This window comes from Dromiciops gliroides, chromosome 4 (assembly GCF_019393635.1).
Source record: "Dromiciops gliroides isolate mDroGli1 chromosome 4, mDroGli1.pri, whole genome shotgun sequence".
NCBI classification, from domain to species: Eukaryota; Metazoa; Chordata; class Mammalia; order Microbiotheria; family Microbiotheriidae; genus Dromiciops; species Dromiciops gliroides.
The window spans coordinates 1,199,684-1,226,551 of record NC_057864.1 but is presented as its reverse complement, the minus strand read 5'-3'; the positions used below and the strand labels follow the sequence as shown (position 1 = coordinate 1,226,551).

The 26,868-nt window shown below is 45.1% G+C and overlaps 1 protein-coding gene across 1 annotated transcript in view; it reads left to right on the top strand.

Annotated features, from left to right (window-relative positions):
• The window catches only part of ST6GALNAC5 (ST6 N-acetylgalactosaminide alpha-2,6-sialyltransferase 5), a 235,257-nt gene extending 218,296 nt beyond the window's left edge, over positions 1–16,961 (top strand). The window contains exon 5 of the mRNA XM_043999504.1: positions 16,099–16,961. Coding sequence (XP_043855439.1) covers positions 16,099–16,330 — 232 coding nt within the window. The 3' untranslated portion in view covers positions 16,331–16,961. The remainder of the gene's footprint in view (positions 1–16,098) is intronic.
• Positions 16,962–26,868: the final 9,907 nt, after the last annotated feature.

Sequence of the window (26,868 nt, the reverse complement as noted above, 5' to 3'; positions counted from 1 at the left end):
ATTTTCAGTTATCTTTCAATTTTCTTCCCTGTCAGGTGGCTTTGGGCCACTGTGTTCCTGGTGAGAATCTCTAGAGCACTGGCCCTGGAGTCAAGAGGAACTGAGTTCAAGTCTCACCTCAGACACTTACTAGCTGTATGACGCTGGGCAAGTCACTTAACCCAAATTGCCTTAAACATCCAGAGCCATCTCCAGTTGTCCTGATATATATCTTGCCACTGGACCCAGATGGCTCTGGAGGAGAGAGTGAGGCTGGTGAACTTGCACAGCCCTGCCTCACTTCATTCCAGTTCTGTACAACTCAGGACATCACCCTCTTAAGAACAAAGAATGAATAACAACAATAGAATCACTAGCAGGGGGTGAACATGGAGTTGGGACAACATTTCAGTCAGTAAGTTTGGCTACTCATTGGTTCCTCTCCTGGGGAATAAAACAATCAGTCAATAAGCAATTATTAATCACCTACTCTGGGCTAAGCCCTGGGGAAGCAACTAAAAAAAAGACAATCTCTTCTCTCAAGGCAGAACACAATCTAATGAGGGAGAACAACATACAAAAGGAGCTGAAAGCGGGGAGGGGTAGAAGATATCCGACTCAGAAGCCCAGGGGAGAAATCAGAAAAGTCCCAAAGTAGACCAGTCAGGTGAGAGATGGATGGGGTGTTTTCAGAACTCAGCTTCCTTGTTAAATGGAAGTTTGGGGTTCACAGTCCCCAATCAGGGGAGCAAAGTGTAGTGATGAGAGGGAGTACTGACTCTGATGGGATCTTGCTGGATGCTGAGATTTTCCCAGAAATGATCTTCATGACGCTGGGGAGAGAGGCCAGAGAAGTCCCAAGGTAGCCAGTCAGGTGAGAAGTGAGGACATGTCTGAGCAGAGCTCCCTCCTCAGATTGAGGCATATAGGGTAGCGGTGGTGAGAGGATACTGGCCCCTATGGATGATGGGACAGGCATTCCAGCTGCTGTAACTTGTTCTTTCCACTTTATTCCAATGTGATGTCCCATCCTCTGGTGACAACAATTTAGCCCCTCAGAGCCAACATCACAGCAGGTGGAAGGGATAGAATAGAGTCCATGGAGCTTGATGCCAAGGTCAAAACCACAAGCATCAGCAAAAAGGTCATGAGAGCAGAGGACAAGGTGAGATTGCAGTCGGGAGAAGATAACAATGCAGGGTCAGAACAGAAATAAAGAGTCAGGCACAGAACCATAGAGATCCTAAAAATCAAGGTCACACAGGAGCAAGAATGCTGGAGGATTTGAATATTTGGGGTGTGAGAGCTTGGCTCATTCCAAGGAACAAAGGTCTTGTGTGTCCAGTAGGCACTGAGAAATAGTCCTTTCAGAAGGCAAAGCCCCAGACATCTAGATACCTTAGACTTCATTTTTCAGGACCAAACAGAAAAATGAAATAGAGGCTGGAAACCAGCCACCAAAGGGTTAATGGCTGGCTGCCAAGTCCAAAATTGACTTTGCCACTTGGGGGGGATCCATAGCTTTTCTCTCTGCTAACAGAGACTCTGCCCCCCATGCCTCTCCATCCTATAGAATTCTTGCCCATGGTTTCCCATAAATCCTCCATAGAGCATCTAGCCAACAAGCTAAAACTTTCCTCTCATCCTTTTAAACTCCCAAGAATAACCACAGACTATTCAGACACCTCTACAAAGTGGAATCCCAACTGGTTTTGTTCTTATTGCAGATGTCAGGTAGTGTCCTTTCAATATGGCAGAGGGGCTAACATCCCATTGTAACTGACTGGAGCTGCATGGCCTCTCCATGTTGAGACTGCTTCCATGGCAATAGCTGCTGTGCATATGTACTTGTCATGCTGCTTTCACTGGTCCCGTCACATCTCACAGGTCTCCTCAAATTTCTTCAAGGTCTTCCTTACAACTCAGTGATATTCCATTACATTCTCTCAAATATGCAAAGGAACCTGTGATCTAATCAATTCAGCAGCTTCTTCAGTAGCAATAACTGGCATTTAAACAACCCGTTAAGGTTTGTAAACTGCTTCCCAAATATGGTTTCCTTTGATCCTCACAACAACCCTGCAAGGGTTGCTGTAAAGACCCCCATTTTACAGATCAGGAACTGAGGCAGACAGGTAAAATAACTTGTCCAGGGTCACATAGCTTTTAAGTATCTGAGGCTGGATTTTAAATCAGGTCTATTACACAGAGTTTAGCAGATAATTTAACAAAAGTCTCTCCTACTGTTTATTATGGTGGCAAAGATGGAAAGATGTGGAGAAAAGTGGGTGCAGTTATGTGTATTTAGAATCGGGTGAATGGCTGGACCCAAAAGATCATCATTAATGGATTCACGTTGACTTGGAAGGAAGCCTCCAGTGAGGGACCCCCAGAAGTTGTGCTCTTTCACATGTTTTATCAATGACTTGGACACATGTCCAGTGACTTGTGTCACATGACACAAAGCTGGCAGAGAAGGTGAACACATCACATGACAGAGTCAGGGTCTCCAGGGAATAACCAATAGGCTATACAATTGGACTGCAGTGAAGAAGATGAAAAGTAAGTGGGATAAAGGTCAAGTCTAACCCTTGGCTCAAGAAATCAACTTCACAACCAACAGTGAGGGAAGACATGGCTGGAGAGCCATCCCTGGGAAATGAAGCTTTAGGGTGTACTAGCTCCAGGAGCTGCTGGGTTCAGTGGAAGTCCTAAGGGCTATTTTTAAATAGCTAATGGTCCAATATGAGAGGTATGGCATCAGGAGTAGGAAGACAGCATTCCCGCTCTGCTCTGCCATATTCAGACCAGAGTGTGACGCTTAGTTCAAGGGGCCGCATTTCTGGGAAGGCAGGAATACATTGGAGAGCACCAGAATAAAGCAACCTGAACGTGTCCTATGAGAACTGCTGCAAGAGCCTGGAGAACACTTAGGGAGGATCTGATAACATTTGGAGGGATTTCATGTGGGAAAAAGGATTAAACCAATTTTGCTTGAATCCAAAAGGCAGAACTGGGAGTAATGAGTGGAAATAATCAAGAAGAAGATTTCAACTAAATGAAAGGAAAAATGGCTTCCTCATTAGTATTACCCAGAAGTAGAATGTGCTGCCTTGGGACAGCAGGAGATTCCCTTTCACATCGGGGCTCAAAGCCAAGGCTGGATGCCCATTTCTCAGGGATTCCATTTCCTAGAGCAGCTCAGGTTCCTGCCAACTCTGGAGTTCTTACTAAACACCTGGGGGGGGGGGTCAGGGCCAGGCTCCAGGCGGGTGAAGAATTACCTTCAGTAATGGGGACAGTAATGAACAATCCACCAGCCTTTGGGAAGTGCCTACTCTGTGTCTGGCACAGCACCACCTTGGAGACACAAGGACTCCAAGAGCTTCCTTTAGGAGACACATGGACACAAAAGTGGATCCAAAATGCCCCCTCTGCTCTTGGGCAATGCCCTGGACTGTTGTTTCTGCCTGGTAGATTCCTCTGGAATTGAACCCCTCTGCTTTGAAAGCTCCACAAAGGAATCTACTTCATCCAAAAGTTTTCAAAAAGAAAAAGAAAAACAAGCAAACCTCTTTTTTCCACCTCCTTCTCTGCCTTTCTTGTGGTCAGTTCAGTCTTATGGGGCGGGGGCCACTGGGAACGCCCCCAAAACAACATGGCCCCAGATTCCAACCCTATCTCTGCTTCTTCTTAGCCATGTGTTCTTGGGCCCAGAACCCCCTTCTCTGGCATGTGGACACGTCAAAGGAGAAATTCCTCAAGGACAGGCTTGGCTGCTGTTTTGCTTTTATTTACACACAGGTGCCTTGTGTCTACTTTGGATGTGTCTTGTACATACATGAATGTGTATGTATGTATGTGTGTGTGTGTCTCTCTCTCTCTCTCACACACACACACACACACACACACATTGTCTTCCCTCATAGAATATAAACTTGAACAGTTTCATTTTTACCTCTGTACCACAAGGAGCTGGTGATGCAGTCCACAGAGCACTGAGCCTGGAGTCAGGAAGACCTGGGTTCAAATTTGATTCAGATACTAGCTGAATGAACCTGTCACTCCACCTCTGACTCAGTTTCCTCAGATGCAAAATAATACCTACTCCTAATAATACCTACTTCCTAAGATGGTTGTGAGGATCAAATGAGATAAAATGCCTAACAGTGCTTGCCCCTAGCAGAGTGTCTGGTCCTAGTAGGCACTTGAATGCTAGCTGCTTGCTTGATTACTGAATTCTTTTTGATTCAGTGATTGCTTTTCACCAATCTCTAGTGTCTAGTCAAGTCAAGGTGCATTTATGAAGCAGCTACTCTGTGCCAAGCACTGTGCTAAGCCCTGGGGATATAAAGAAGGCAAAAAGCAATCCCTGCTATCAAAGAGTTCACAGCATGTACCAACTGTGTACAAACAAGATGGAGATGGGATGAAGTGGAAGGAATCCCAGAGAAAGGGAGAGAGAATTGAGGGGGTACAAGAAAGGTTCCATCAGTGACTGTCACATAGTGGGTCTATAAAATAAAGGATCCAGACAGGTTTGTGTCTAAGGTCCCTCCAGCAATAAATTTTGTGTTTGTAAAGCTGAATTCTGGAACACGCCCAATTCCAGTTCATCTCAATGCCTCTGGGATTGCTGCTAGGACAGGCACACTGGTTGATCCCATCAGTGGAGAGGGCCCATTTACCCCAGTGGTGGCTGTTATCCCTGGGAGACCTGCAAAAACATTTCTATGGAAGATCAAAGAAATTAGGGTTTGATGCACTGTTCAGATTGTGGGACATGTAACACACTCTTTTTTAAAAAATAAACATTTTTATTTAAAATTATGAGTTCCAAATTTTTTCCTTCCTTCCTCCATCCCCTCCCCCCTCTCTGAGGTGGTAAACAATCAGATATGGGTTATACATGTGCGATTATGTAAAAAATTTCCATATTAGTCATTTTCTGTGAGAAGACTCAAATAAAAGAAAAAATGAAAGAAAGCAAAAACTGGCTCACTTCAGTCTGTGCTCCATCAATATCGGGTCTTTCTTTGGAGGCGGAGAGTTTGCTTCATCAATAGTCCTTTGAGGTTGGCTTGGATCATTGTATTGCTGAGAATACCTAATGACTCACAGTTCTTCATCAAACAATATTGTTGTCTCTGTGCACAGTGTTCTCTTGGTTCTGCTCACTTCACAACACATCAGTTCATACATGTCTTTCCAGGCCTTTCTGAAATCATCCTGCTTGTCATTTCTTATAGCACAATAATATTCCATCACCATCATATACCACAGCTTGTTTAGCCATTCCCCAATGGATGGGCATTCCTTTGATTTCCAATTCTTAGGACAACAAAAAGAGCTGCTAGAAATATTTTTGTGTAAATAGGTCTCTCTTTTTTTGATGTAACATACTCTTTAAAAATACCCCTTGTTGGCATTTGCCAATGCTACTAACCTGAGTCCTGGCCCATCCTCTCTAGGCCATCCATAAAATGAGGAAGTTTGACTTGATGGTCTCAGAGGTACAAAACGCCTCTGAAATTCTCTGGCCGATCATTCTCTGTCCAAGTGTCTGTTTCCCTGCCTAGCCCATCCTCATTGCTCTTGACGGATGGCTGAAGCCTGTCCGTGTGCTTTGTCATTGTCACCTCCCTTCTCTTCTCCCTGAGTCTTTCCTGGCCTTGACAGAGCAACAAAACTTCTCATCTCCACGGTCCAGAAACACAAAAAGCCAGTGCACCTGGGTGTGGGGGAGGAGAGCCCTGGAGGCCTTCAGGTTGGCAAGTCCAAGAACTTCCCTCAGTGACTAATCTTTTAAACTGCCAAGGGTTTTATAAATGATCCCAGCTCCAAATACTCCATGACTCTCAATGCAGGTTATAGGATCAAAAGTTCCCAGCTGGAAGGGTCCTCAGAGGCCATTTCTTCAAACATCCCATTTTCCAAATGAGAAAACTGGGGCCAAAGGGGTGAAGTGACTTGCCCAGAGTCACACATAGAATAATTGGCACAATCACGATCCTGGCTCTGGCCCTATAAATCCAAGTTGTATGACACTATTGCTCTTACAAAACCCTTCTTTAATCATCTCATTTGACAGAAGTGATGTCCAAGGCCATTTAATTCAGCCTGTCCTTCCATCTCCTTAATACATCCAAGCAATTGGTCATTCAGCCTTGAAAGCCTCCAATGTGGAAAAAACCTATCACCTCTGGAGCTAGGCCATGCTAATATAGACTAACTCTAATTTTTATGAAATTTATCTTTATACTTAAGCAACGTTAACCTCTTTAGAATTTTCATCCACTGAAAACCTGGACACTAATGCATTGTTGGTGGAGTTGTGAATGGATCCAACCATTATGGAGAGCAATTTGGAACTCTGCCCAAAGGGCTATAGAAATGTGCATACCCTTTGATCTAGCAATACCACTGCTGGGTTTATATCCCAAAGACATGCCCAAAAAGGGGAAAGGACCTATTTGTTCAAAAATATTTATAGCTGCTCTTTTTGTGGTGGCTAAGAATTGGAAACCAAAGGGATGCCCATCCATTGGGGAATGGCTGAACAAGCTGTGGTATATGACAGTGATGGAATATTATTGTGCTTTAAGAAATGACAAGCAGGAGGATTTCAGAAAGGCCTGGAAAGACTTGTATGAACTGATGTAGAGTGAAGTGAGCAGAAGCAGGAGAACGCATACACAGGAACACATTGTTTGATAAAGTACTGTGAGTGACTTAGATATTCTCAGCAATACAATGATCCAAGCAAATCCCAAAGGGCTCATGATGAAGCAGACTATCCACCTCCAAAAAAAGAACTGATATTGTTTGAACACAGACTGAAGCATGCTCTTTTTCACTTTCTTTCATTTTTTTCTTTTATTTAAGTCTTCTTATATAAAATGACTAATATGGAAGTGTTTTATACAATTACACATGTATAGGGAGGGAGGGAGGGATAGAAATCAGAACTCAAAACTTTAAATAAAAATATTTAAAAAGTGAAAAAAAATTCTGCCCACTGTCCCTGGTCCTGATTTATGGGCCCAGCCAAGCCAGCTAGCAGATGCCACCATGCCTTACAATCTCAAGGCTTTTCCTGGCCTCCCTACTCTGGGGATGCCCTCCAGACTCTCAATGCCTCTCGTGAAACGTGGTGCACAGAACCAAAGACTATGTTCTGGTGGCCTGAACGAGGCAAAGAACAGCCAGACTGTTCCTCCCTTCAGTCCTTGGTCATGGGTCTTAACGCCTACCACATGTGGCACCTTTCTGTCTTTGCTGTTCTCCTTTAAGTCTGATTCTACCACCTGGAGAAAGGGATTGCTTGACAATCATCACTGACAATGGCCAGTGAAGAAGAAGAAGAAGAAGAAGAAGAAGAAGAAGAAGAAGAAGAAGAAGAAGAAGAAATGGTATTTAATAACTGGAAGGATTAGAGAAGACTTTGTAGGGGCAGTGACATGGGAGTTGTATTTTCATGGATGGGCAGGAGTCCAAGAAATTGAGAGGTGTTCCAAGAGCAGATAACACTGGCAGAAAAGGCAGGAAGCATGTTCATTGTGTGTTTGGGGCATAATTCAGAGTCCAGTTGGACAGGAATCTAGATCAAGGATGTGTGAAATAAGGCCAGATGGACAGAGTGAGGCCAGACAGGGAAAGACAAGCATAAAAAATTCATATTTAGTCCCATTTCACTTCAAATTTATGAAGCGCTTTTTTCATCTGAACATTGAGCAGTGGTTTCTGTCTTTTCCTCTGCTTTCTTCCATCTTTGTCCACTCTGCCATGTGTTTGTCAGGCACTTTATTCACAACCCCTGAGATCTAGGCAGTGCGGTTATTGTTGCCATTTTGCAGAGTAGAAGTAGTGAGCCTCATAGAGGTGACACCCAGGGTCATTCACTTAATAAGTGTCAGAGGTGAGATCTGCATTCCTGGGGTCATGGAATCAAAGGCTCGTTCATAAATTTGGAGCTGGAAGGGACTGTAAAGATGGTGGGGTCCAACACCCTCACTGGATAGATGAAGAAACTGAGTTATGTAGAGAGGAAGGGACTTTGCTGGGATAACAGAGCCAGAAAGCCTCTAAGGCAGGAACTCTACCCAGGCCTTCCTGGTGCTGTGCCCTATCACGGAAACAGGGAACTTTAGGAAAGGTCAAAGATAATGCTGGGACTTTGGAGGTGATGGAAAGGGTGGAGAGTGGTGATACTGACCAAAATCATGGCGCCACAAGAGCCAGTTTGGGAAAGAGATGCGAAGTCCCCTGGCTCACTGTCAGACCTCAGTAATAAACAAGGAGATTAGTGTCACAGGATGGGGTTTCCATGGAGGAGGACATGGCAAGCCTTGGCTTCTTTCTGCGGGTTCTCAGCTCCCCTCTCAACCGTCTGCTCCCTGTCAGTCAAACATTATTTTTATAAACATCAAGTGTCTCTGTCACCAGACTGATTCCAACAATGTGTTCTAAACTTTGATGGATCAATTAAAAACATGAGTCATGGTGGAATCAAAGCTTAATTCTTCAAGATGCCAAGGCAGTGTGAATTTGGCATGCTCCCCAAATAAGATCACTTTTGAAATTAAAATTGACACAGAATTTGTCTGACAAGTTTCTACTAATGTCAGTCAGTTAGTCAGTCAATTAGCATCTATTAAAGGCCTCCTGTGTTCAAAGGGTAAAAGGCAGTCATTGTTCTCAAGGAGTTCACTGTTTAATTGGGGACACAACCTGCAAACAATTATGGACAAACAAGCCACATGCAGGATAAATTGGAGACAACCAATGTGAGGGAGGAGGGGGGAGGATAAAGTGTAAGACAAGAATGATAGAGTGGGGCAGGACTGGTGTGTAAAGGGCTTTGAATGCCAAGCAGAGGATTTTCTATTTGATCTGAAGATGACAGGGAGTCACTGGAGCTTCCTGAAAAGGGAATGAGGGGTGTAACAGACAGTTACACACTAAAAAGGTCACCTTGATAGCTGAGTGGAGGATGGACTGCTGTGGGAAGAGCCACCAGATGACTATCACAGTAGCCCAACCATGAGGTCACGCAGGCCTGCCCCAGGGTGGTGGGAGCATCAGAGGAGAGGGAAGATAGGAGAGATGCTCTCAAAGTAAGATCAACAGGTCTTGACAACAAATTAGATACAGTGGGTGAGAGAGTGAGGATCAAGGTTTGTCCCTTGGTTGTGAGCCAGGGTGGGAGATGATGGTGTCGTCATGGTAATAGGGAAATTTGGAAAAGAGAAGGCTTGGAGGTGAAAGACAAGTTCAGAGTTAGACATGTTGAGTGTGAGATATCTTAATGTTTCGTTTATTTCTTCAATGTGGTCCCTTGGTCTCTGAATTTTCCTGACACATCTTTCATGGTAAGCTCCTCACAGGCAGGGATTGTACTGTGTTTGCATTCTTATCCTTAGAGTCCAGCACAGTGTCTAGAATCTAGATGGCACCTAATAAATGTTGGCTGAACTTTTCATAGTGACAAAGAACTGGAGATAAAGTAAATGTTTGTCAAGAGGGACTAAACAAATGGTGCCCAGTTAGGGTAATGGAGTAAGAAACACACTGTAAGAGATGATGTATTCAGATAATCATAGGAAGACCTTTATGTACTGATGCAGAACCAGGAAAACAATAAATCAATGACCACAAGAGTGCAAAGGAAAAGGACTACCACAAAGCATTGGAGACTGAATTCTCTGAAATTATAATGATCAAATTCAGCCCCAGAAAGGAAAGATAATGGAATATGCCTGCCTCCCCTCCCTTCCCTTCCCCTCCTCCCCTCTTCTCCTCCCTCCCTCCCCTTCCCACTACCACTGCACCCCCCCCCAGAGGTAGGAGATTATGGGTGTGCAATACTGCATAGAACATCAGACTCTGGTGAGATGTTCATTTGTTTTGAGAAAATTTTCTTCTTACTTTCTCTTTTTTATTCTTTATTATGAAGGATGGCTCTCTAGAAGAGAGTAGGGGGAAGGATACCATGAAAAATTTAGATTTGGGAAAGCAAGAGTGGGAGGTGTATCTATGGAATATCAAATTTGTCAGAATTTTTCCAAAATTGGTTAGTTTTGTTAAGCTGGTTTCTTCCCATTTTTTAGTCTTTGTTATGAGGAATAGCTTTTAGAGAAAGAACAAAAGGATATGTTGGGAAATGTAGGTGATTTTAAAACAAAACACATCAATAAAAATATTTTTAAATAGATAAAAGTTGATTGGTTTTGAAATAATGGAATGTCAGTTCTATTTTAATTGCTTGAGAAATTTGATGATAAGGCTTTCCAGGAAAGGTGAACAAGTAACACCTGAAGGCCTCCATCCTTTCTTGGAAACATTTGCTACAACAGTGTTGGAAACAAACACCCTTCATGGGGCAAGCATGGTGATAATGCAATGTATTAATGCGGCAAGGTTCCCAAGCCAGAATGAAGAATGCTTAAATGATGCATGACAATATAAATCTCTCTTCTGGCAAGAACTTTAACCTGAAGGAGAATTCAATCAAAGGTTTCTTGTTGTCAGAGGCATCATCTCTCAACTTCTTTGATGAACAACTTCCATATTTGTCCCCAGAGAGCCTAAGTTGCTTCTCCCAAAGCCATTTGTGCATTGATCCCTTCTGAGCCAAGTGAGCAGTTCTAGGTCATAGCAGGATGAGCCTCTTTGGGAAACACCAAAGCATACTTAGAGCAGAGCCTCAGGTACAGCAGCTAAGAAGCCCTGGAGTGTTTCTAGTGCTTAATGCATAGCTGCTGTTAAAGCAGTTGACAAGACTTTCTGCTACTCATGCTCTTGTTGGGAGTAGGGACAGGTGACAGAGTGCAGCTGGGGGCAGGCAGGCCACATTAGAGGAAGCAAGAAGAGATTGGAACAGTGTAGGAGAAATGAGGCAGCTACTAGCTTCTCAGAGGTCCAGGCAGGAACCCCCTCAAAAACAACCCAGCCCTATGTACCCTTAGAGCACCCTGGCTCACACATAATAGGGGATTCATAAACATTGGCTGACTCAATCAGATTGAATCAAACCAAATATCCAAATATGTTCATTCAACCTCTGCTTTGAAAACCTCAACTGAGGGAGAGCCCAACATCTCAAATTCTGGAGGCAGAGCCTAGATGGTGGAGTGAAACCAGGAAGCTGCCTGCACTGTCCCAACATTAAATTAAGCCTCTCACCAGATTCTGGAGCTGCAAAACCTGCAAAAAGAGGGAGTGAAATAATCTTTGACCTAAGATAACCTAGATCTTCAGGAAAGGTCTGTTTCATCTGGGTTAAAGGGGAGCACAGCTCAGTGCAGAGGGTGTCTGGGCAAGCCAGCAAAAAGCAACACCATAGATCATCAACTTGGGACCCACATTCCTAGCTCAGCAAGCTAGTGGCACAGCAGGCCAGTTGTGAGGCCCCCAGCCCCAACACAGAAGCCAATCTGCCAGCTTGGGTATCTGCTACCCAAAAAGCCCAATCATCTGGGCCACCCCAATGCAGTGAGCAAGCTGCTGACTCCTCAAAGCAGAAATCCAGTGACTGGGTAACTGGCCCTCAGCAAAAGAAGCTTGGGACAGTGCATGCTGTACCCCAGGAGCAGAACTCAACTTTAAAAAGCACAAAAGAGGCTAAAATATGATTAAGAAACAGAAAAGAACCCTCACCACTGAAAATTACAATGGAAACAGGGAAGATCAAAACAGAAACTCAGAGGAGGACAACAATGTTAAAATGCCTACATGTGAAGGCTTAAAGGGGAAGAAGAGTTGGTTTCAAGATCAAAAAGCCCTCTTGGAAGATCTCAAAAAGGATTTCATAAACCAAATAAGAGAGGTAGAAGAAAATTTGGGAAAGAAAATGAGAGTTATGTAAGAGAAAGTCAATAGCTTGGAAAAAGAAAATAATGTCTTAAAAATACAATTGAACAAATGGAAAAGTAGGTACAAAAGCTGACTGGGGAAAATAATTCCTTAAGAATTAGAATAGGGCAGATGGAAGCTAATAACTCAATGGGACAATAGGAGGAAGTAAAGTAGAATCAAAAGAATATAAAAGTAGAAGAAAATGTAAAATACTTCCTCAGACAAACAACAGACCTAGAAAATAGATCCAGAAGGAACAAACTAAGAATAATTGGACTACCTGAGAACCACGATAAAAAAAAAATAGCCTAGACAGAATATTTCATGACATTATCAAGGAGAACTGCCCCAATGTCTTAGAACCAGAGGAAAAATTAGTCATTGAAAGAATCCATCAATCACCTTCTGAAAGAGACCCCAAAAGGAAAACTCCAAGGAATATAATAGTCAAATTCCAGAATTATGAAGTAAAGGAGAATACTGCAAACAGCCAGAAAGAAACCATTTAAATATCACAGAGAAACAATTAGAATTACCCAGGACCTGGCAGCTTCAACATTAAAGAATCAGAAGGCTTGGAATATGATATTCTAGAGGGCAAAGGAACCAGAATGACAACCAAGAATGTACTACCCAGTAAAATTAATCATAATCTTTTAGGGGAAAAGATGGGCATTCAATAAAATAGGGGACTTTAAAATTTTCCTAACGAAAAGCCCAGAGTTGAACAGAAAATTCATTCTACAATTACAAGACTCGAGACACATGAAAAGGTAAAAAAGGGGGGAAAAACATGTTACTCAATAAGGTTAAACTGTATCCTCACATGGGAAGAAGATACTTGTAACTCTTGAGAACTGTTTCTTCATTAAGGCAGATAGGAGGAGTACACACAGACAGAAGGTGTGGGTATAAGTTGATTCTAAAGTGATGATATTAAAAAAAAAACTTAATGGGTAACAAAAAGGATTCCACTGGGAGAAAAGGAAAGGGAAGGCAGAATGGGCTAAGTCACATCACATGAAGAGACACAAAAGACCTATTATAATAGAGGGAAAGAAGGGAAGGGTGAGCTTTGTTTTGACCTTACTCTCATCTGATTTGGCTCAAAGAGGGAATAACATACACACGGGTGGGGTGCTGATAGAAAGGAAGGTAAAAATAGGAGGGGAAAGGGGAAAGGACAAAAAGGTGCTGGAGTTGATAGAAAGGAGGGTAGACTGAGGGAAGTGGAGGCCAGAAACAAAACACTAGTGAGAAGGGAAAGGGGGAAAGGAAAGAGAAAAGTACAAACAAGGGTAAAATAGGATGCAGGGAAATACACAGTAATCACGACTATGAATGTGAATGGGATGAGCTCTCCTATAAAATGGAAGCAGATAACAGAATGAATTAAAAAACAGAATCCTAAAATATGCTATTTACAAAAAACACATTTGAAGCAGAGATACACACAAAATAAAGGTAAAAGGATGGAGCAGAAAATATTATACTTCAGCTAAAGAAAAAAAAAAGCAAGGGTAGGAATCCTTCTCAGGCAAAGATAAAGCAAAAATTGACCTACTTAAAAGAGATAAAAGGGGCAGCTAGGTGGCGAAGTGGATAAAGCACCGGCCCTGGATTCAGGAGTACCTGAGTTCAAATCTGGCCTCAGACACTTTACACTTACTAGCTGTGTGACCCTGGGCAAGTCACTTAACCCCCATGGCCCCGCAAAAAAAAAAAAAAAGAGAGAGAGAGAGATAAGGAAGGAAACTACATCTTGCTAAAAGGTACCACAGATGAAGCAATATTAACACTAAACATGTATGCACCAAGTGGTACGGCATCCAAATTCTTAGATAAGAAGTTAAGTGAGTCACAGGAAGAAATAGACAGCAAAACTATATTAGTGGGGGCTCCAACCTCCCCCTCTCAGAACTAGATAAATTTAACCACAAAATTAATAAGAAAAAAGTTAAGGGGGTGAATAGAATTTTAGAGAGCCCAGCACCTTCCATGATGTGATAGGAATTTTTTCTTTATATTAAACTTAAATCTGCCTCTCTGTAGATTTTCACCACTATTCCTAATTCTACCTTTAAAGAATTGTTAAAATGTAAGCTTCTTGCAGGCAGGGACTGTTTTTATCTTTCTATATATGCTAGGACTTGAATAAGGGCTTAGACACCTAATAAGCACTTATTTTTTGCTGATTGATTAAAAGAGCAGACAAACACTCACACATTATAAAGAAAGGTTTTCGTGACTAGGCTAAGGAACCACCCAAGCTCATCCAAGTTCCTTGGCTGGAGATGAGGAAGTGACATCATCTTCATCAAGGAAATGACAGAAACTGTGTAACTCATCACTGCAGGCTGAAAATTTAATACTGACTGAATAAGGCAAGGGCAAGCAGATGATGCAGTGGATAGAGCACCGAGGCTGGAAGATGAGTTCAAATCCAGCTTCACCAGCTCTATGATCCTGGGCAAGTTGTTGAGCCTCTCTTTACCTCAATTTCTGCATCTATAAAATGGGGATAATAATGAGGATTAAGTGAGAGAATCATTGTAAAGTGCTTAGCACAGCACCTGGTGTATGGAAAGCACCTTGCTAGAGAGCGGGGTTAGGAGCAGGGCAAGGAAAGACATGATGCCATTAAAATGGTGACTGATCTCCACCGTAGTGTTTGTCATGGGAGCATCTCTACTAACCTCAGCAGAGCACTGTAGAGAAGCCTCGGGTGGTTGGAATGAAGGATAGGAGAATCCGGGGCAAACTCTTCAATCTGTAGGAACTAACTGGCTGGAGTGTGGGTCAATAAATGACAAGTTTCTGTTAAGTGCATCCCGTGTTCCAGAAACTGTTGAATGTTAGGGATACAGCAGGAACAATAAAACCAGCACTTGCCTTCCAGGGCTTTCTAATGCATCTGAGAGTACAGTGAGCTCTGTGGCACACTGAGGTGGGGAAGCCTTTCAGTAGCATGGTCAGCACCGCTCAATTGTGTGATTCTAGTCTGTGTCCTCTGTGAGTCTTCCTTGAGGGCTCCACCAGTGTGCTGAGCTCCTAATGTTAGATTTCTTAACATGCAACATCCATCCTTCACTTCAGCGACACGGCTGAGCCTCTTTTCTTTGTTTTTGTTTTTGTTTTTGTGGGGCAATGAGGGTTAAGTGACTTGCCCAGAGTCACACAGCTAGTTTCAAGTGTCTGAGGTCGGCTTTGAACTCAGGTCCTCCTGAAAGGCTGGCGCTTTATCCACTGCACCACTGAGCTACCCCCCTGAGCCTCTTTTCTAGTCATGAATCTTGGATTGTATCATTTGTGCCACTTCTACTGTTGATAGAAATTTTATATGATGGGAAAATGGGAACATCCTGTACAGAGCATAACTGAGAACTAGCCAAAGGAAGTCCCATTATCAACTCCCTTTTCCATGGAAACCAAATCCTGTGAAATTCTTCTTGCCACCTACGACTGAATGTGAATGATCAAGAACATTTGCAATCTTTCCCCCCAGAACACATTGTGACTTATGCCCACACATGATGCATTCTTTATCTCCATTGGCCGACCCATACCTTTGATTCTTTGGAGGCTCCAACCCCCTCCCATGACTAGAACCTGTACAGTAGAACTGAAAGAATACTGATGCTGAAAATATGATTGTTCAGGGACCAAGGGAGTGAGACAAAGAATGCCTTCATGCTTGTTTACAGGACTACAGATCAAGAGGTTGTATAATCAAACACTCTCATTGGCCTGAAGAGGCCAAGAATTTTGCCTAAGACCAAAAATCCAGGAAGTTCTCCAGGTCAGATTTGAATGCAGGTCCTCAAATTCCAGGGCCAACATCTCACTTCCGCTCTTTCCTCCTTATCATGCTTCCCTATCTTTTCATGACTCATCATTAAGGACTCAAAATGGGCCAGGATCAATCACTTTCCCCACGTGGTAAGAATAGGATTTTGTGTCAATCCACCATCTTGGTACAGACCTCTCCCCAGCACAATGGCATCCATAATGTCCAACAGCTCCCTTGGAATCTCTTCTTGCTGAGCAGCTGCCGACACTTTAATTTAACAAGCATGGAATCTCTCCACATGCTTATTGCTTAAATATCTGATATGACAGTTGCTAACATTTAGTTTAACTAGGGGGAAAATTATGTGAGCTTGTCTGCTTATGAAAGATAACATCCTTTCCCCATCTATCGCGGGAACATTTCTGACTTCCGTCTCTTATTTTCTACTTTCTGGGTTTTTCTCCTTCTTACAGGGACCCCAATCACCCTTCAGTACCTTATCACTATTATGAGCCTTTGGGACCCGACGAATGTGCGATGTACATGTCACACGAGAGGGGACGGAAGGGGAGCCACCACCGGTTCATCACAGAGAAGCGCGTCTTTGAGAACTGGGCCCGGGCATTCAACATCCACTTCTTTCAACCGGACTGGAAGCCAGAATCACTTGCTATAAACCACCCTGAGATCAAACCAGTGTTCTAAAGAATGGATGTACCAAGCTGTAATTCCTGTCCCCTCGAATATCAAGTTTCAGGGTCTTAAACTTCCCTTGGGGCCAGCCAATGTGAAAAGGAAAGTTAACGGGCCTGCTCCAGTACTCGAGAGGCCCCCTTGAAGGAGTACGTACAAGGCGTGACTATCTAGCAATCCAGCCCGTCTCCCCCCTTTTACCCGACATACCAGAATTTTATCCAGCCAAAGGAGCACTGTCTCCTCCACAGCAGTCAGCTTGGGAGGCCCTATCCCAACAATGCCACCATTGCTGAAAACAGCCAGTTTATGAGCCATGAAGAAAAGGCACATGATTGCTCGGCAGTCACACCTTGTAAGAGAACGTTGCCTGTTGGACTGTATCTTAACCTAATACCAATGTGTGTAGGACTCGTCCAAGGCAACCTGGGCCAGTCTAGATGTGGCTTTTAAATAGCACATTTCCACAGACTTCCTTAATGGGAATCTAGAGTCTTTGATTATCAAGGGATTTTTATGGACACTAGGCCAGCGTTTGCTCGGTGTTTTTCTACACTTAGCCATGTGGTTCTTTCTTTTTCACAGCCCTTTGTGTCTCAAATGAAAATGGATGATGGTTTGGGGAGGCTTCCCTTTAAGTTGATTTGTTGCTGTGTGCTTCTTTTCTTCTTCTGCGTTCCATGATGACCATTTGCATGCAACTGACATTAGAGCAGAGCCAGGGTTTCCCTCCGGGGATTTGTCTTTTCAGGAAAAATGGTCCTAAGGCGATGCGAAGGCAGAGCTCAAGTGAACATGGACTCTTTCCTGGGGAAGTCTGCACCAGAGAGATGAACCTGGTGCTAACTTCCCCCAGTAAGAGGCAAGAGTGAGTCCTTTGCTCTCTGGGTGACGCCGCCGCCGCTGCCGCTTGCTGGTGACCCCACCATTCTCTATGGCCTTCCTCACTTCCCTACCCCTGAGCCTTTCTCCTGACTAGTGACAGACTGTGCCCTGCTCCGGCTTACCTTGGTTTCCAAGATGCCCACCACTTACTTTGATGCCTTCCAGACCATAGACCAAGTGCATTTACTACCTTGGTGCTTGTAGCCTACACCAGCAAGAAAACATCTGGATCAGCCTCCCAGTAATGTTCACAGCACATGTGATGAGGACAGACCTCAGCAGGGACTACCCGGCCAGAATCATTCACCGAAAACCTCATCAGATAGTTCAGTTGTAGGACGCCATATGCCTGACAATTCAGCCACGGTCAAAATCCTTTCCCAGTAAGGCTTTCCAAGCTTCAGAGGGTCTCCCAAAGGGGAAAAGGGAACAGATGTTACTAGTGTCTCCACTACATACCCTTGAGGGGAGATGGGTTTCAACAGAGCTGATCTCAAAGGCTCTAGCAAACACTATATCCACAATGTCCAAACCTGGACTGAATCCCAGTACATCTTGACTTGTCAGGAAAGTGGATTTCAGTTCTACCCACTTACTCCTCTGCCCTTTTCCTCACCAAGATGAGGATTCAATTCTTCTCTGGTAATCCCAGGGAGGGGGTTGTGCAGATGCTAAAGCGATCCAATTCAATCACCAGGAAAAACAAAGGTGATCTCATTGTGACTGTGACGACAGCATTCAAAGCTGCCCTTACTGCCTCCTGGAACTCGCTGGTTCCATATTTAATGGGATGATAGAATTGTACAGGAATAAGCTACATATCCCAGCCCCCTCTCACACGTCTCCCCTGGAGCCACGCTAGCAAGAGCTTCAAATAAACATTGTTTAAAGTGTATGAACTTCTGTCAAATAGATATATGGGCCACCTTTCCCATAATTTGAAGACACTGAGCTTCTGCTTGGGCTGAAACGATTCCTCTGCCCATTAAAAAGCTGTATCGATGACTCAATGGATAGAGCATGGGGCCCAGAGTCAGGAAGACCCAACTGCAAGCCCAGCCTAGCTTTGAGATCCTGGGCATCTGCCCCAGTTTCCTCATCTGTAGCAGACTTGGGATGACAGTAGCCCCTACCTCCTGGGTTCATTTTGAGGATCAAATGAGATCCCATTTGTAAAGCATTTCACAAACCCAAAGGCACTCCATCTAAATGTGACCTGTCCTTTATTATTCTTATTTTCAAAGACAGAGCTGTGAGTTGCATTGAGGAACCATACCCACCATCACAACAGCTTAAGAGCTTAAGAGCAAGATGCCATGGACAGTCATAAGGAGCTTGCAATTTGGAGTCCAAAGATCCTGGGCTCAAATCCCCACTCAGTGACCTTGAGGCCCCTTAACTGCTCTGGGACTGATTCCTCTTCAGAAAAGTGAGGAGAGATGACGTCTAAGCCCCTCCCACCTCTAAGTCACAGAACACACTAGAATGAAGCCCCAGGCTTTCAATGTGGATGTTATCTTAATAACAGGACTTCCTGCTCATGCTTAGAGACTGCTTTAATGTCTGTGGAGCACATGACATACATCGTCTCTTTATAGCTTCACAACATACCTGTAAGGCAGGTACTGAAGGTGTTATTTCTCCTGCCTGATGGATGGATGGATGGATGGTGGATGGATGGATGGATGGATGGATGGATGGATGGATGGATGGATGGGTGGGTGGGTGGATGGGTGGATGGGTGGATGGGTGGATGGGTGGATGGGTGGATGGATGGATGGATGGATGGATGGATGGATGGATGGATGGATGGATGGATGGATGGATGGACAGGTGGATGGATGGATGGACGGATGGACAGGTGGGTGGACGGATGGATGGATAGATGGATGGATGGGTGGATGGGTGAGTGGGTAGGTGGATGGATGTATGGATGCATGGGCCAGTTGATAGAGCCTTTATTAGGTGCTTACTCTATGTCTGGCACTGTGCTAACCATTGGAGGGATAACAACATGGTCTCTCCTGTCAAAATGCAGACTTTCTGGTAAAGAAAAGGAGACAAGATCTTGAGATGGAGTTGAAAAAGTGGGGGGGGGGCAGGGGAAGGAGGCTAGTGAGAGGAGCTGCTGACCAGAGAATGAGCCAGAAGTAAAGGGAGTAGTGCACCTGGGGCTCAAGAAGTGAGGCTCCAAGGCAGGAATTCAGAGTAGAGTCATACCCTTATATGTAAGGACATTGAAGTTCAGAGAGGTATGTGACTTGCCAGTGGCCATCTCATAAATGTCAGAGGAAGGATTTGAACCTAGGTCTTCCTGACTTGGAATCTAGACTGCTCTGCAACAACTTGGTACTCTCCTCCTTCCTAGGATTTCGAATCACAACACAACCAATTTCTGAAACTCCTAGATTCCCTTTGATGAGGAGCTAATAAAGACCTTTTCGAAAGGAGAAACTGTGGGCCTGTGAGCCATCCCAGTGTGGCCATGGATTGTGTGATCCACTTAAAAAGCCAAATAAGTAGTACCCTCACTGGCCATTTGACGGGCTCAGCAGAATGCCACCGAACCTCCCTCCGCCAGGGCCAGCCTTCATTCTGCTCCCTGTCATTAGGCACTTGTTCAGTGCAATGAGAATCATACCACGCATCTTACAGACATCAGTGGCTTGCTCCAAGCTCTGGGCACTTCCATCATGTGTCTGCCTTTCTCTCCCCTGTCCCTCATGTCTCTGCTCTTCAGAGCACAGACACACTGCAGGGGCCACGCAGATAGACAATTCAAGGCTTCTGCTATTTCCATGCCAGGATGCGAGGCTGTAACTGGTGCTCAGCCATTAGGGGCAAGGGAACAGAAATTCACAAACAGAAATTCATCACTCCAAATGGCTCATAAAAGAAGAATCTTGCGTTTCATATTCGGCAGTAAAGAGTAGCCCAAGAAAAGTTACATTAAAAGGACATTAAGAAATAAATATTCTGTATGCTGCATGGGAATTTAGCGGTAGGGTTCCCATCATGGTTAATGGGTGTTGGGCTACAAAATCCCTGTGTGTCTCCACCCCAGTGTTTACTCCCCCGGGCCTGATGGAAGGCAGCAGACATCAAGGCTGCCAGGAACATAACCTTTCCAAGCTAGACTTCCCTCTGAAAACAGGGGCACCCACGCACAAAAGCAATCTGCAACTGTAGCCTGGGGAAGCTTTAGGAATGGGCTCTTCACCTGCTTTGTGTTCTGAACCCCTTTGGGAGAATAACATTTTCAAATGCATAAAAAAGGGTACAGGAAACCAGTTATGTGCAACCATGCTCTCAAAAGATTTGCCAAAGAGGTTCACGGACCTAAGGGTGAGATTTGCACTTCAGGTCACGGATCCCACACTCCGGGCCTTCTAGTCCTGCCCTCTCGTTTCTTATGCCATGGGTGCAGAGCTGAGCTGGGCTTCCCCAAATACTCCTGGAGACACATTGACCCGGGAACTGTGCTATTATTCCCATTACACAGAGATGAGAAAACTGGGGCTTAGCGGGGAAGTGATTCGCTCATGGTGGCGCCGGTGTTCAGGCGTTCCCTTCAAATGTGTGGGCAGCAGATGGAGCCCTGGACTGGAGTCAGGAATCACCGTTGGAGCCCTGCCTGAAATACCCTGGGCAAGTCTCTTAGTTCTTTGGGCCTCAGTTTCCCTGCCTATAAAACTGGGACTGAAGACCTCTTCCAATCCCAGGTTGATCCAGTTCCATCGACTGAACAGTGGGAACCTCTGAATTTATGAAGTTGTTTTGTTTCCTAGAAACAAACCTGGACCCAAGACTTCACTGGGTGCAGAGACCTGCCTGCCTACACAGACGGGAGGCACATGGGTATAAGGAACGAGCTGGCCCAAGGACCCAGAGCCAGGATGGGTGTCGTGAGGGCTGGGACCCGAGTCTTTCTGACCTCTCTACTGACAGCACCATGTGGCCTCCACTGCTGCTTGGGATGCACCTTATACCCATTATCTCAGTGCAGCCCAGGAAGAGGCCACTAGAGCCACGGTTGCCCCATTTCACAGATGAGGACACTGAGGCCAAAGGGGCTTCTGGGCTCATCTGCTGTCACTCAGAGGCAGCCGTCGACCTCTGGAGCCTCCATTCCGTCCACACTCCATCCTCTAGCACAGGCTGGCTCTCTTCAAACCCTCTTGGTGGCTGAGATAGCTGAAGAAAGGGCTGAAAGGAGTTTGAAGGTCATCTGGTCCAACCGTAGCTGACAAGAATGAGGCTCAGAGCTTCAGTGACTTCCCAAGGCCACACAGAGCCAGTGACAGAGAATCCGTGTTCTCTCCCAAGACTGTGGCAAGTGCCAGTTCCCCTCTGGAGTGACGTGGATGCACAAACGTGCTTCTAGAAATTCAGCTGGGACCAGGCTGAAGTAGGAGAAAAGGCCCTAAGCACCGTTAAAGGGCATCACCACTGGGCCCAAGCGTGTCTGCAGATACTCCAGGTCAACAGGGAAACATGGGGTGAGCTCAGTGATGTCGTCAGCCCTTCCAGACCCAGACAGCCTCGCAGCTACAGCCCTGAGCACTCAGAGATCAAGGCACTGGCCTAGGGTCACTCAGCTAGTCTTGGAGTCAGGATTTCAACCCTGGTCTTCCTGCCTGTAAGCTCGGCTACATGCCACATCCCACTGCTGCCTCTGTCAGCTAGACACACACGTGTTACATTTGTACCTAGTATACAAATATATGTAAGTGTATGTGTATGTGTATATTTCCAAATCCATACACATATGTGCATATATGTATGGTAATTACACATATATATATATTATGTATACATATATGCCTAGAGGTGTCTGTGAATATATATGCCTATAAAGTGAAGATAGAGTTTGAGAATGTCTAAATTGCTCCCTTGAAAAGGGTGTTGGCATGTGGCGTTCATACATTTGGAGTTTTCCAGGCAGCCCAAGGTGTCTCTTCTCTCTTGCCCCACTGGAATCCCATGAACCTGCTGCCTCTCCCCTCCTGCCTCAGTGTCTTTTTCCAGAGTGTTTAGAGGCAAGAGTAGTAAGTGTCTCCCAGGCTGCCTCCCTCGTGGGGGGGGGCAGTTCTGAGGAAAGGGGGCCCCATTAAAGTAATGGCAGTGAGAACAGTCAGGGCAGGAGAACCCCAGGGCTTCATCCACACTGGGCAGGGAAATTTCAAACAAGACTGCCCAATTACAGCAGGCTGCACCAGAAGGGGCTTAGAGGTAACCCTGACGGTCCCAGTATTTGTGAAGACGAGGTGTGTGTAGGAGCCATCTTCATCCTTGGGTGAATGAGCCCATAGAAGGGAAAAACGTTTGAAAGATCAGGGATTATCGTCCACGTGCCACATCTGACATTTGTTCCATGTGCTCTCGTGGGTTGTCTTTGAACATCTCCATCTTGTGCGTCCGACCAGACTGGAAGCCCTCTGAGAGCAGGGACCGTGTCTTTTTGCCTCTTTGTATTCCCAGTGCCTAGCACAGAGCTTGTATACGGTAGGCTCTTAATAAATGTCTGTCATCAATGAACATTTCTGAGTCCTGGCTAGAAAGTAAATGTTTGGACAAAAACAAGCAACAGCTTCCATGTCCTTTTTTTTTTTTTTTAACCAAGCAGGGAAGAGGATAAGGGGTTAAATGATACAGTGCTGGAAGTTACAGCACTGGAAAGAATTAAGTGGGCTTGTGGGGTTGATCCCGGGACCTGTTCTGTGCTTAATCAACACAGCAGACCTAGAGAGGGGTGCGTGGGCCTGCAGCCAAACTCATTAAGTTTGCCAACAGGGGATGTTCTCACACGCCCAGGAGCAAGGTTCAGTGAGCTTTGCGTTGTCTGTGCTGCCGAGCAGGTCTGGGACAAATGAAATCTAATGCTGACGAATGTAATACTGTATATGGGACACTGAAAAGCACTTGAGACTTGTTCTCCCGAGCTGCGCAGAGAATGTGAGCCAGTGTCCCTGCCAGGGCAAAGCCAACTCCCATTGTTGACGCCCATCCAAGGTCAACCAGAACTGCTCTGTCTGGAGGATTAGAAAAAAAAAATCCTGTCCTCCTGAGACAACCAGTTCTTTCTCTTTCATCAGCATGAAGAAGGCTGGAGAGCCCCTCAGGAGAATATCCAGAGAAAAGAAAGTTTGGAAGAGATGTTTGTGTGCATGCATGTGTGTGTTTCTGTGTGTCTGCATGGTGTGTGTGCCTATGGTGTATGTGCATGTGTGTGTGTGTGTTTCTGTGTATGTGCTTCTGTGTGTGTGTGTGTGTGTGTGTGTGTGTGTGTGTGTGTGGTGGGGTGACTAATACAAGTACTTGAAGGGATGTCTCACGGAAGAGAGATTCACTGTCACCTGCTTGGCCCCAGAGGGCCCAACCAGAATCAGGTGTGGGTGTGAATGCAGGGAGACAAAATTAGTCTTGACATTTGGAAGAACTTTCCAGGCATTGGAGCTGTCCACTCCTCAGTGAAGGAAACAGCCTTCCAGTAGTGGGCCATAGGAGAAATGCTTGTTCCAGTGAGGGCTGGATTGGATGACCTCTGAGGATGACCTGGGATTCTGCAGGGGCTTATGGGAAGGGGCACTCAAGAAGATTCCCTGCCCCCCCCCAGCTCCAGGTGCCAAGCTGCCCTGGAAGACATGGCCAGCCACCTATTATTGATGAGGCGCTACCGGGTACAAAGATTGAGAGCTGGTGTCAGAGCCAAAGAAGGAGGTTCAAGTACTGCCCTTGACACATTCTGGCCCTGTGACCCTGGGCCAGTCCCCTAACTTATTAGTGCTCTAGGCAGCTCTCCCTAAAGTGCAGAGGGGGTGCTTACCTGGATTGGCAAAACAGGTTTCCTCATGTGGGAGGGCTGGTCCTCAACTTATACCACAATGCCCTATTAACTTTGAAAGATGCAATGAGAGGCAACGTGGAGTATAGAGTGGGGTGGCATCTGGAAGACCCAAGTTCAAGTCTCATTTGTGACCTATCCTGGCTGTGTCATGTTGGGTGAGTAACTTGCCCTCTTAGCACTCCAGGTAACTAAGACTCTAAGATGTGGGAAAGTTGCCAGCCTCGTGGAGGGATTTTCCTCCCCAATGAGTCCCTTATCACCAACGAAATCTCTGCCTCTAAGCTACTGAATCAAAGGAGACTTGGATTATGGGAGAGGTTATAAGGAGAGTCTCCTTAGTTCAAAGTAAAAAGGGGGAGGGGACAACCAAGCAGGAAGCAAAGGGGGAGCCCCACCAGGGGTGATGAGAAGCACATGGTGGGCATGAAGGTAATAGGGTGTGGTAGAAAAAGCACAGGTGTTGGACGCAGAAGGTCTGGGTTTGAATGCTGCTGCTGACTCTGATCGCTTTGACCAACTGGTGGCCCTGGGTTCCTCACTTGCCCTCTGGCCTGTTTTCCCCATCTGTGGAAGGAGAGGGATGGACTGGCCAACCTCTGGGGTCCCTCCAAGATCTGAAGGCAAGACTGCCCCATGACCAACAACAGACGATTGTGAAGATGCCAGGGAGAGAATGTGTGACCCAGAAAGAAGGGCTCTGGCCCCAAGGTAAGAGTAAAGGCTAGCTTGAGATCAGCCCACGTGGTATCCAGGTTGGATGAAGGGTTCCCACCCCCCACACACACACCCCACACTGCCTCCTCTAGCTTTCTAGTGCAACAAGCAACAGTACAACTATACAACACAAATAGACAATGAGACTACAAAAGAGCTCTCCGGCACCTTCTCCCTATCAGCCAGTTCTGTACTCTGCTCCTCCAGCACACATGTTCCAGACCATCACATACCATCCCCCTCTTCCTGGGCACATCCCAGCTTACCAGTGCCCCCTCACATGGGGCAGAGATGCAAACGAGCAGAGAAACCCCAGTGACCACAGCCTCCTGCAGCTTCCTGGTCTACCTGAATGTCATTGCTATTCACGTAGTCCATGACTGCGGAGAGCCTGCTGCTGTCTTAGAGAGGAGCCTGGCCAAATAAATTCCCCATATGTTTTTCATATGAGAAGCTGCCAAGACAAGTCTCCCACCTCGTGCATAATTTTTAAAAGTGAAATGCAGGACTAGGTGTCATGTTGTTGGTTTTAAATGAGCGTTCTAGCCTGCCAAGCTATTTTGACACTTAATTCTGTCAAAATTGTATAGGATTCTTTGAGAGGGAACAAAGGACAGCAGTCTGAAGACCCTCTGATGACTAATATTGGGCAAGGGAAAAACCCAAATGAACAGGGAGACATGCTACCCATAGAAAGGCTGTCCAGTGCAAAGTCCAACTGGAAGAATGGATTCCCTATCAGTCATCGTCCTGGTTTTATTTAAATTTTGGTTTTGAAATCATCTTCATTTCCAAAGGTAACCCCCCAGCAAGTCATCCTTTGTAACAAAGAATTTAAAGAGTGGGAGAAAGGTCATTTAGTAAAACTAACTGGACCCTAAAGTGGGTCTGGGAGTGTGGGAGGTATTTCACACCCAAGGTCCCCCACCTCTATAAGGAAGGCAAGAGGTGGGTTGTTTTTTTTTTTTCCTTTTTCTCTTCTCTTCTTCAGGAATGAAAATGACCATTGCTATTGACAGAGCATCCGCTTCAATGGGGGTGGGGGAGGGGAGCGTTCATTCTGTTTACATGTCCCATCCCTCCTGTATCTTGGTTTCCCAACTCGGCTTCACTCTGCAGAAGTTCATATAAATCTTCTTATGTTTCTATGAATTATTTATATTTATTGTTCCTTGTGGGACCATAATAGTCCATTACATTAACGTACCACAATATGTTTAGCCATTCCCTAATTGATAGACATCTACTTTGTTTCTAGCTCTCTACTAGAGAAAATGCTTTGGACTACCTTCTTTGGGGTAGATGCTTTAGCAATGGGAGCTCTTAACCAAAGTGGGTGGACATTTGATTCACCTTCTCTGAGTTGTTCCAAATTGATTGAAATGTTTGGACTAATTCCCAGCTCAACCAATACTGTATTCACGTGCCTGTTTTTCCATAATCCCTCCAACATTGACTGCTCCCATTTTTGGGACATGTTTGACAGTTGGCTAGGTGTGAGTTGTTTTGATTTACATTTTTCTTATGGTTAGAGACTCAGAGCAAAGATCAAAATTAGAAAAAAGAAGGAAGGAAGGAGGAAGGGAGGGAGGGAGGAAGGAAGGAAGGAAAATAAGGAGGAAAAAGGTGCAGTGTCCAATTGAAACTAACCCTGAACTATTTAAACAGGTAATCAAGCATCAGAAATAAGTCATGGAAGGGGCATCTAGGTGGCACAGTGAATAAAGCACAGGCCCTGAATTCAGGAGGGCCTGAGTTCAAATCCAGCCTCACACTTGACACTTACTAGCTGTGTGACCTTGGGCAAGTCACTTAACCCCCACTGCCCCACAAAAACAAACAAACAAAAAGAGTCTAATAAGTCATGGAAAACAGAAATGACATCGACATAGGCTATAATAATTTTAACCAGAAGTTTAAGCAATGTAAATTAATTGTCTTAAAAAATGAAAGCAGGGGGCAGCTAGATGGTGCAGTGGATAGAGCACCGGCCCTGGATTCAGGAATACCTGAGTTCGAATCTGGCCTCAGACATTTAACACTAGCTGTGTGACCCTGGGCAAGTCACTTAACCCCAATGGCCCACCAAAAAAAAAAAAAAAAA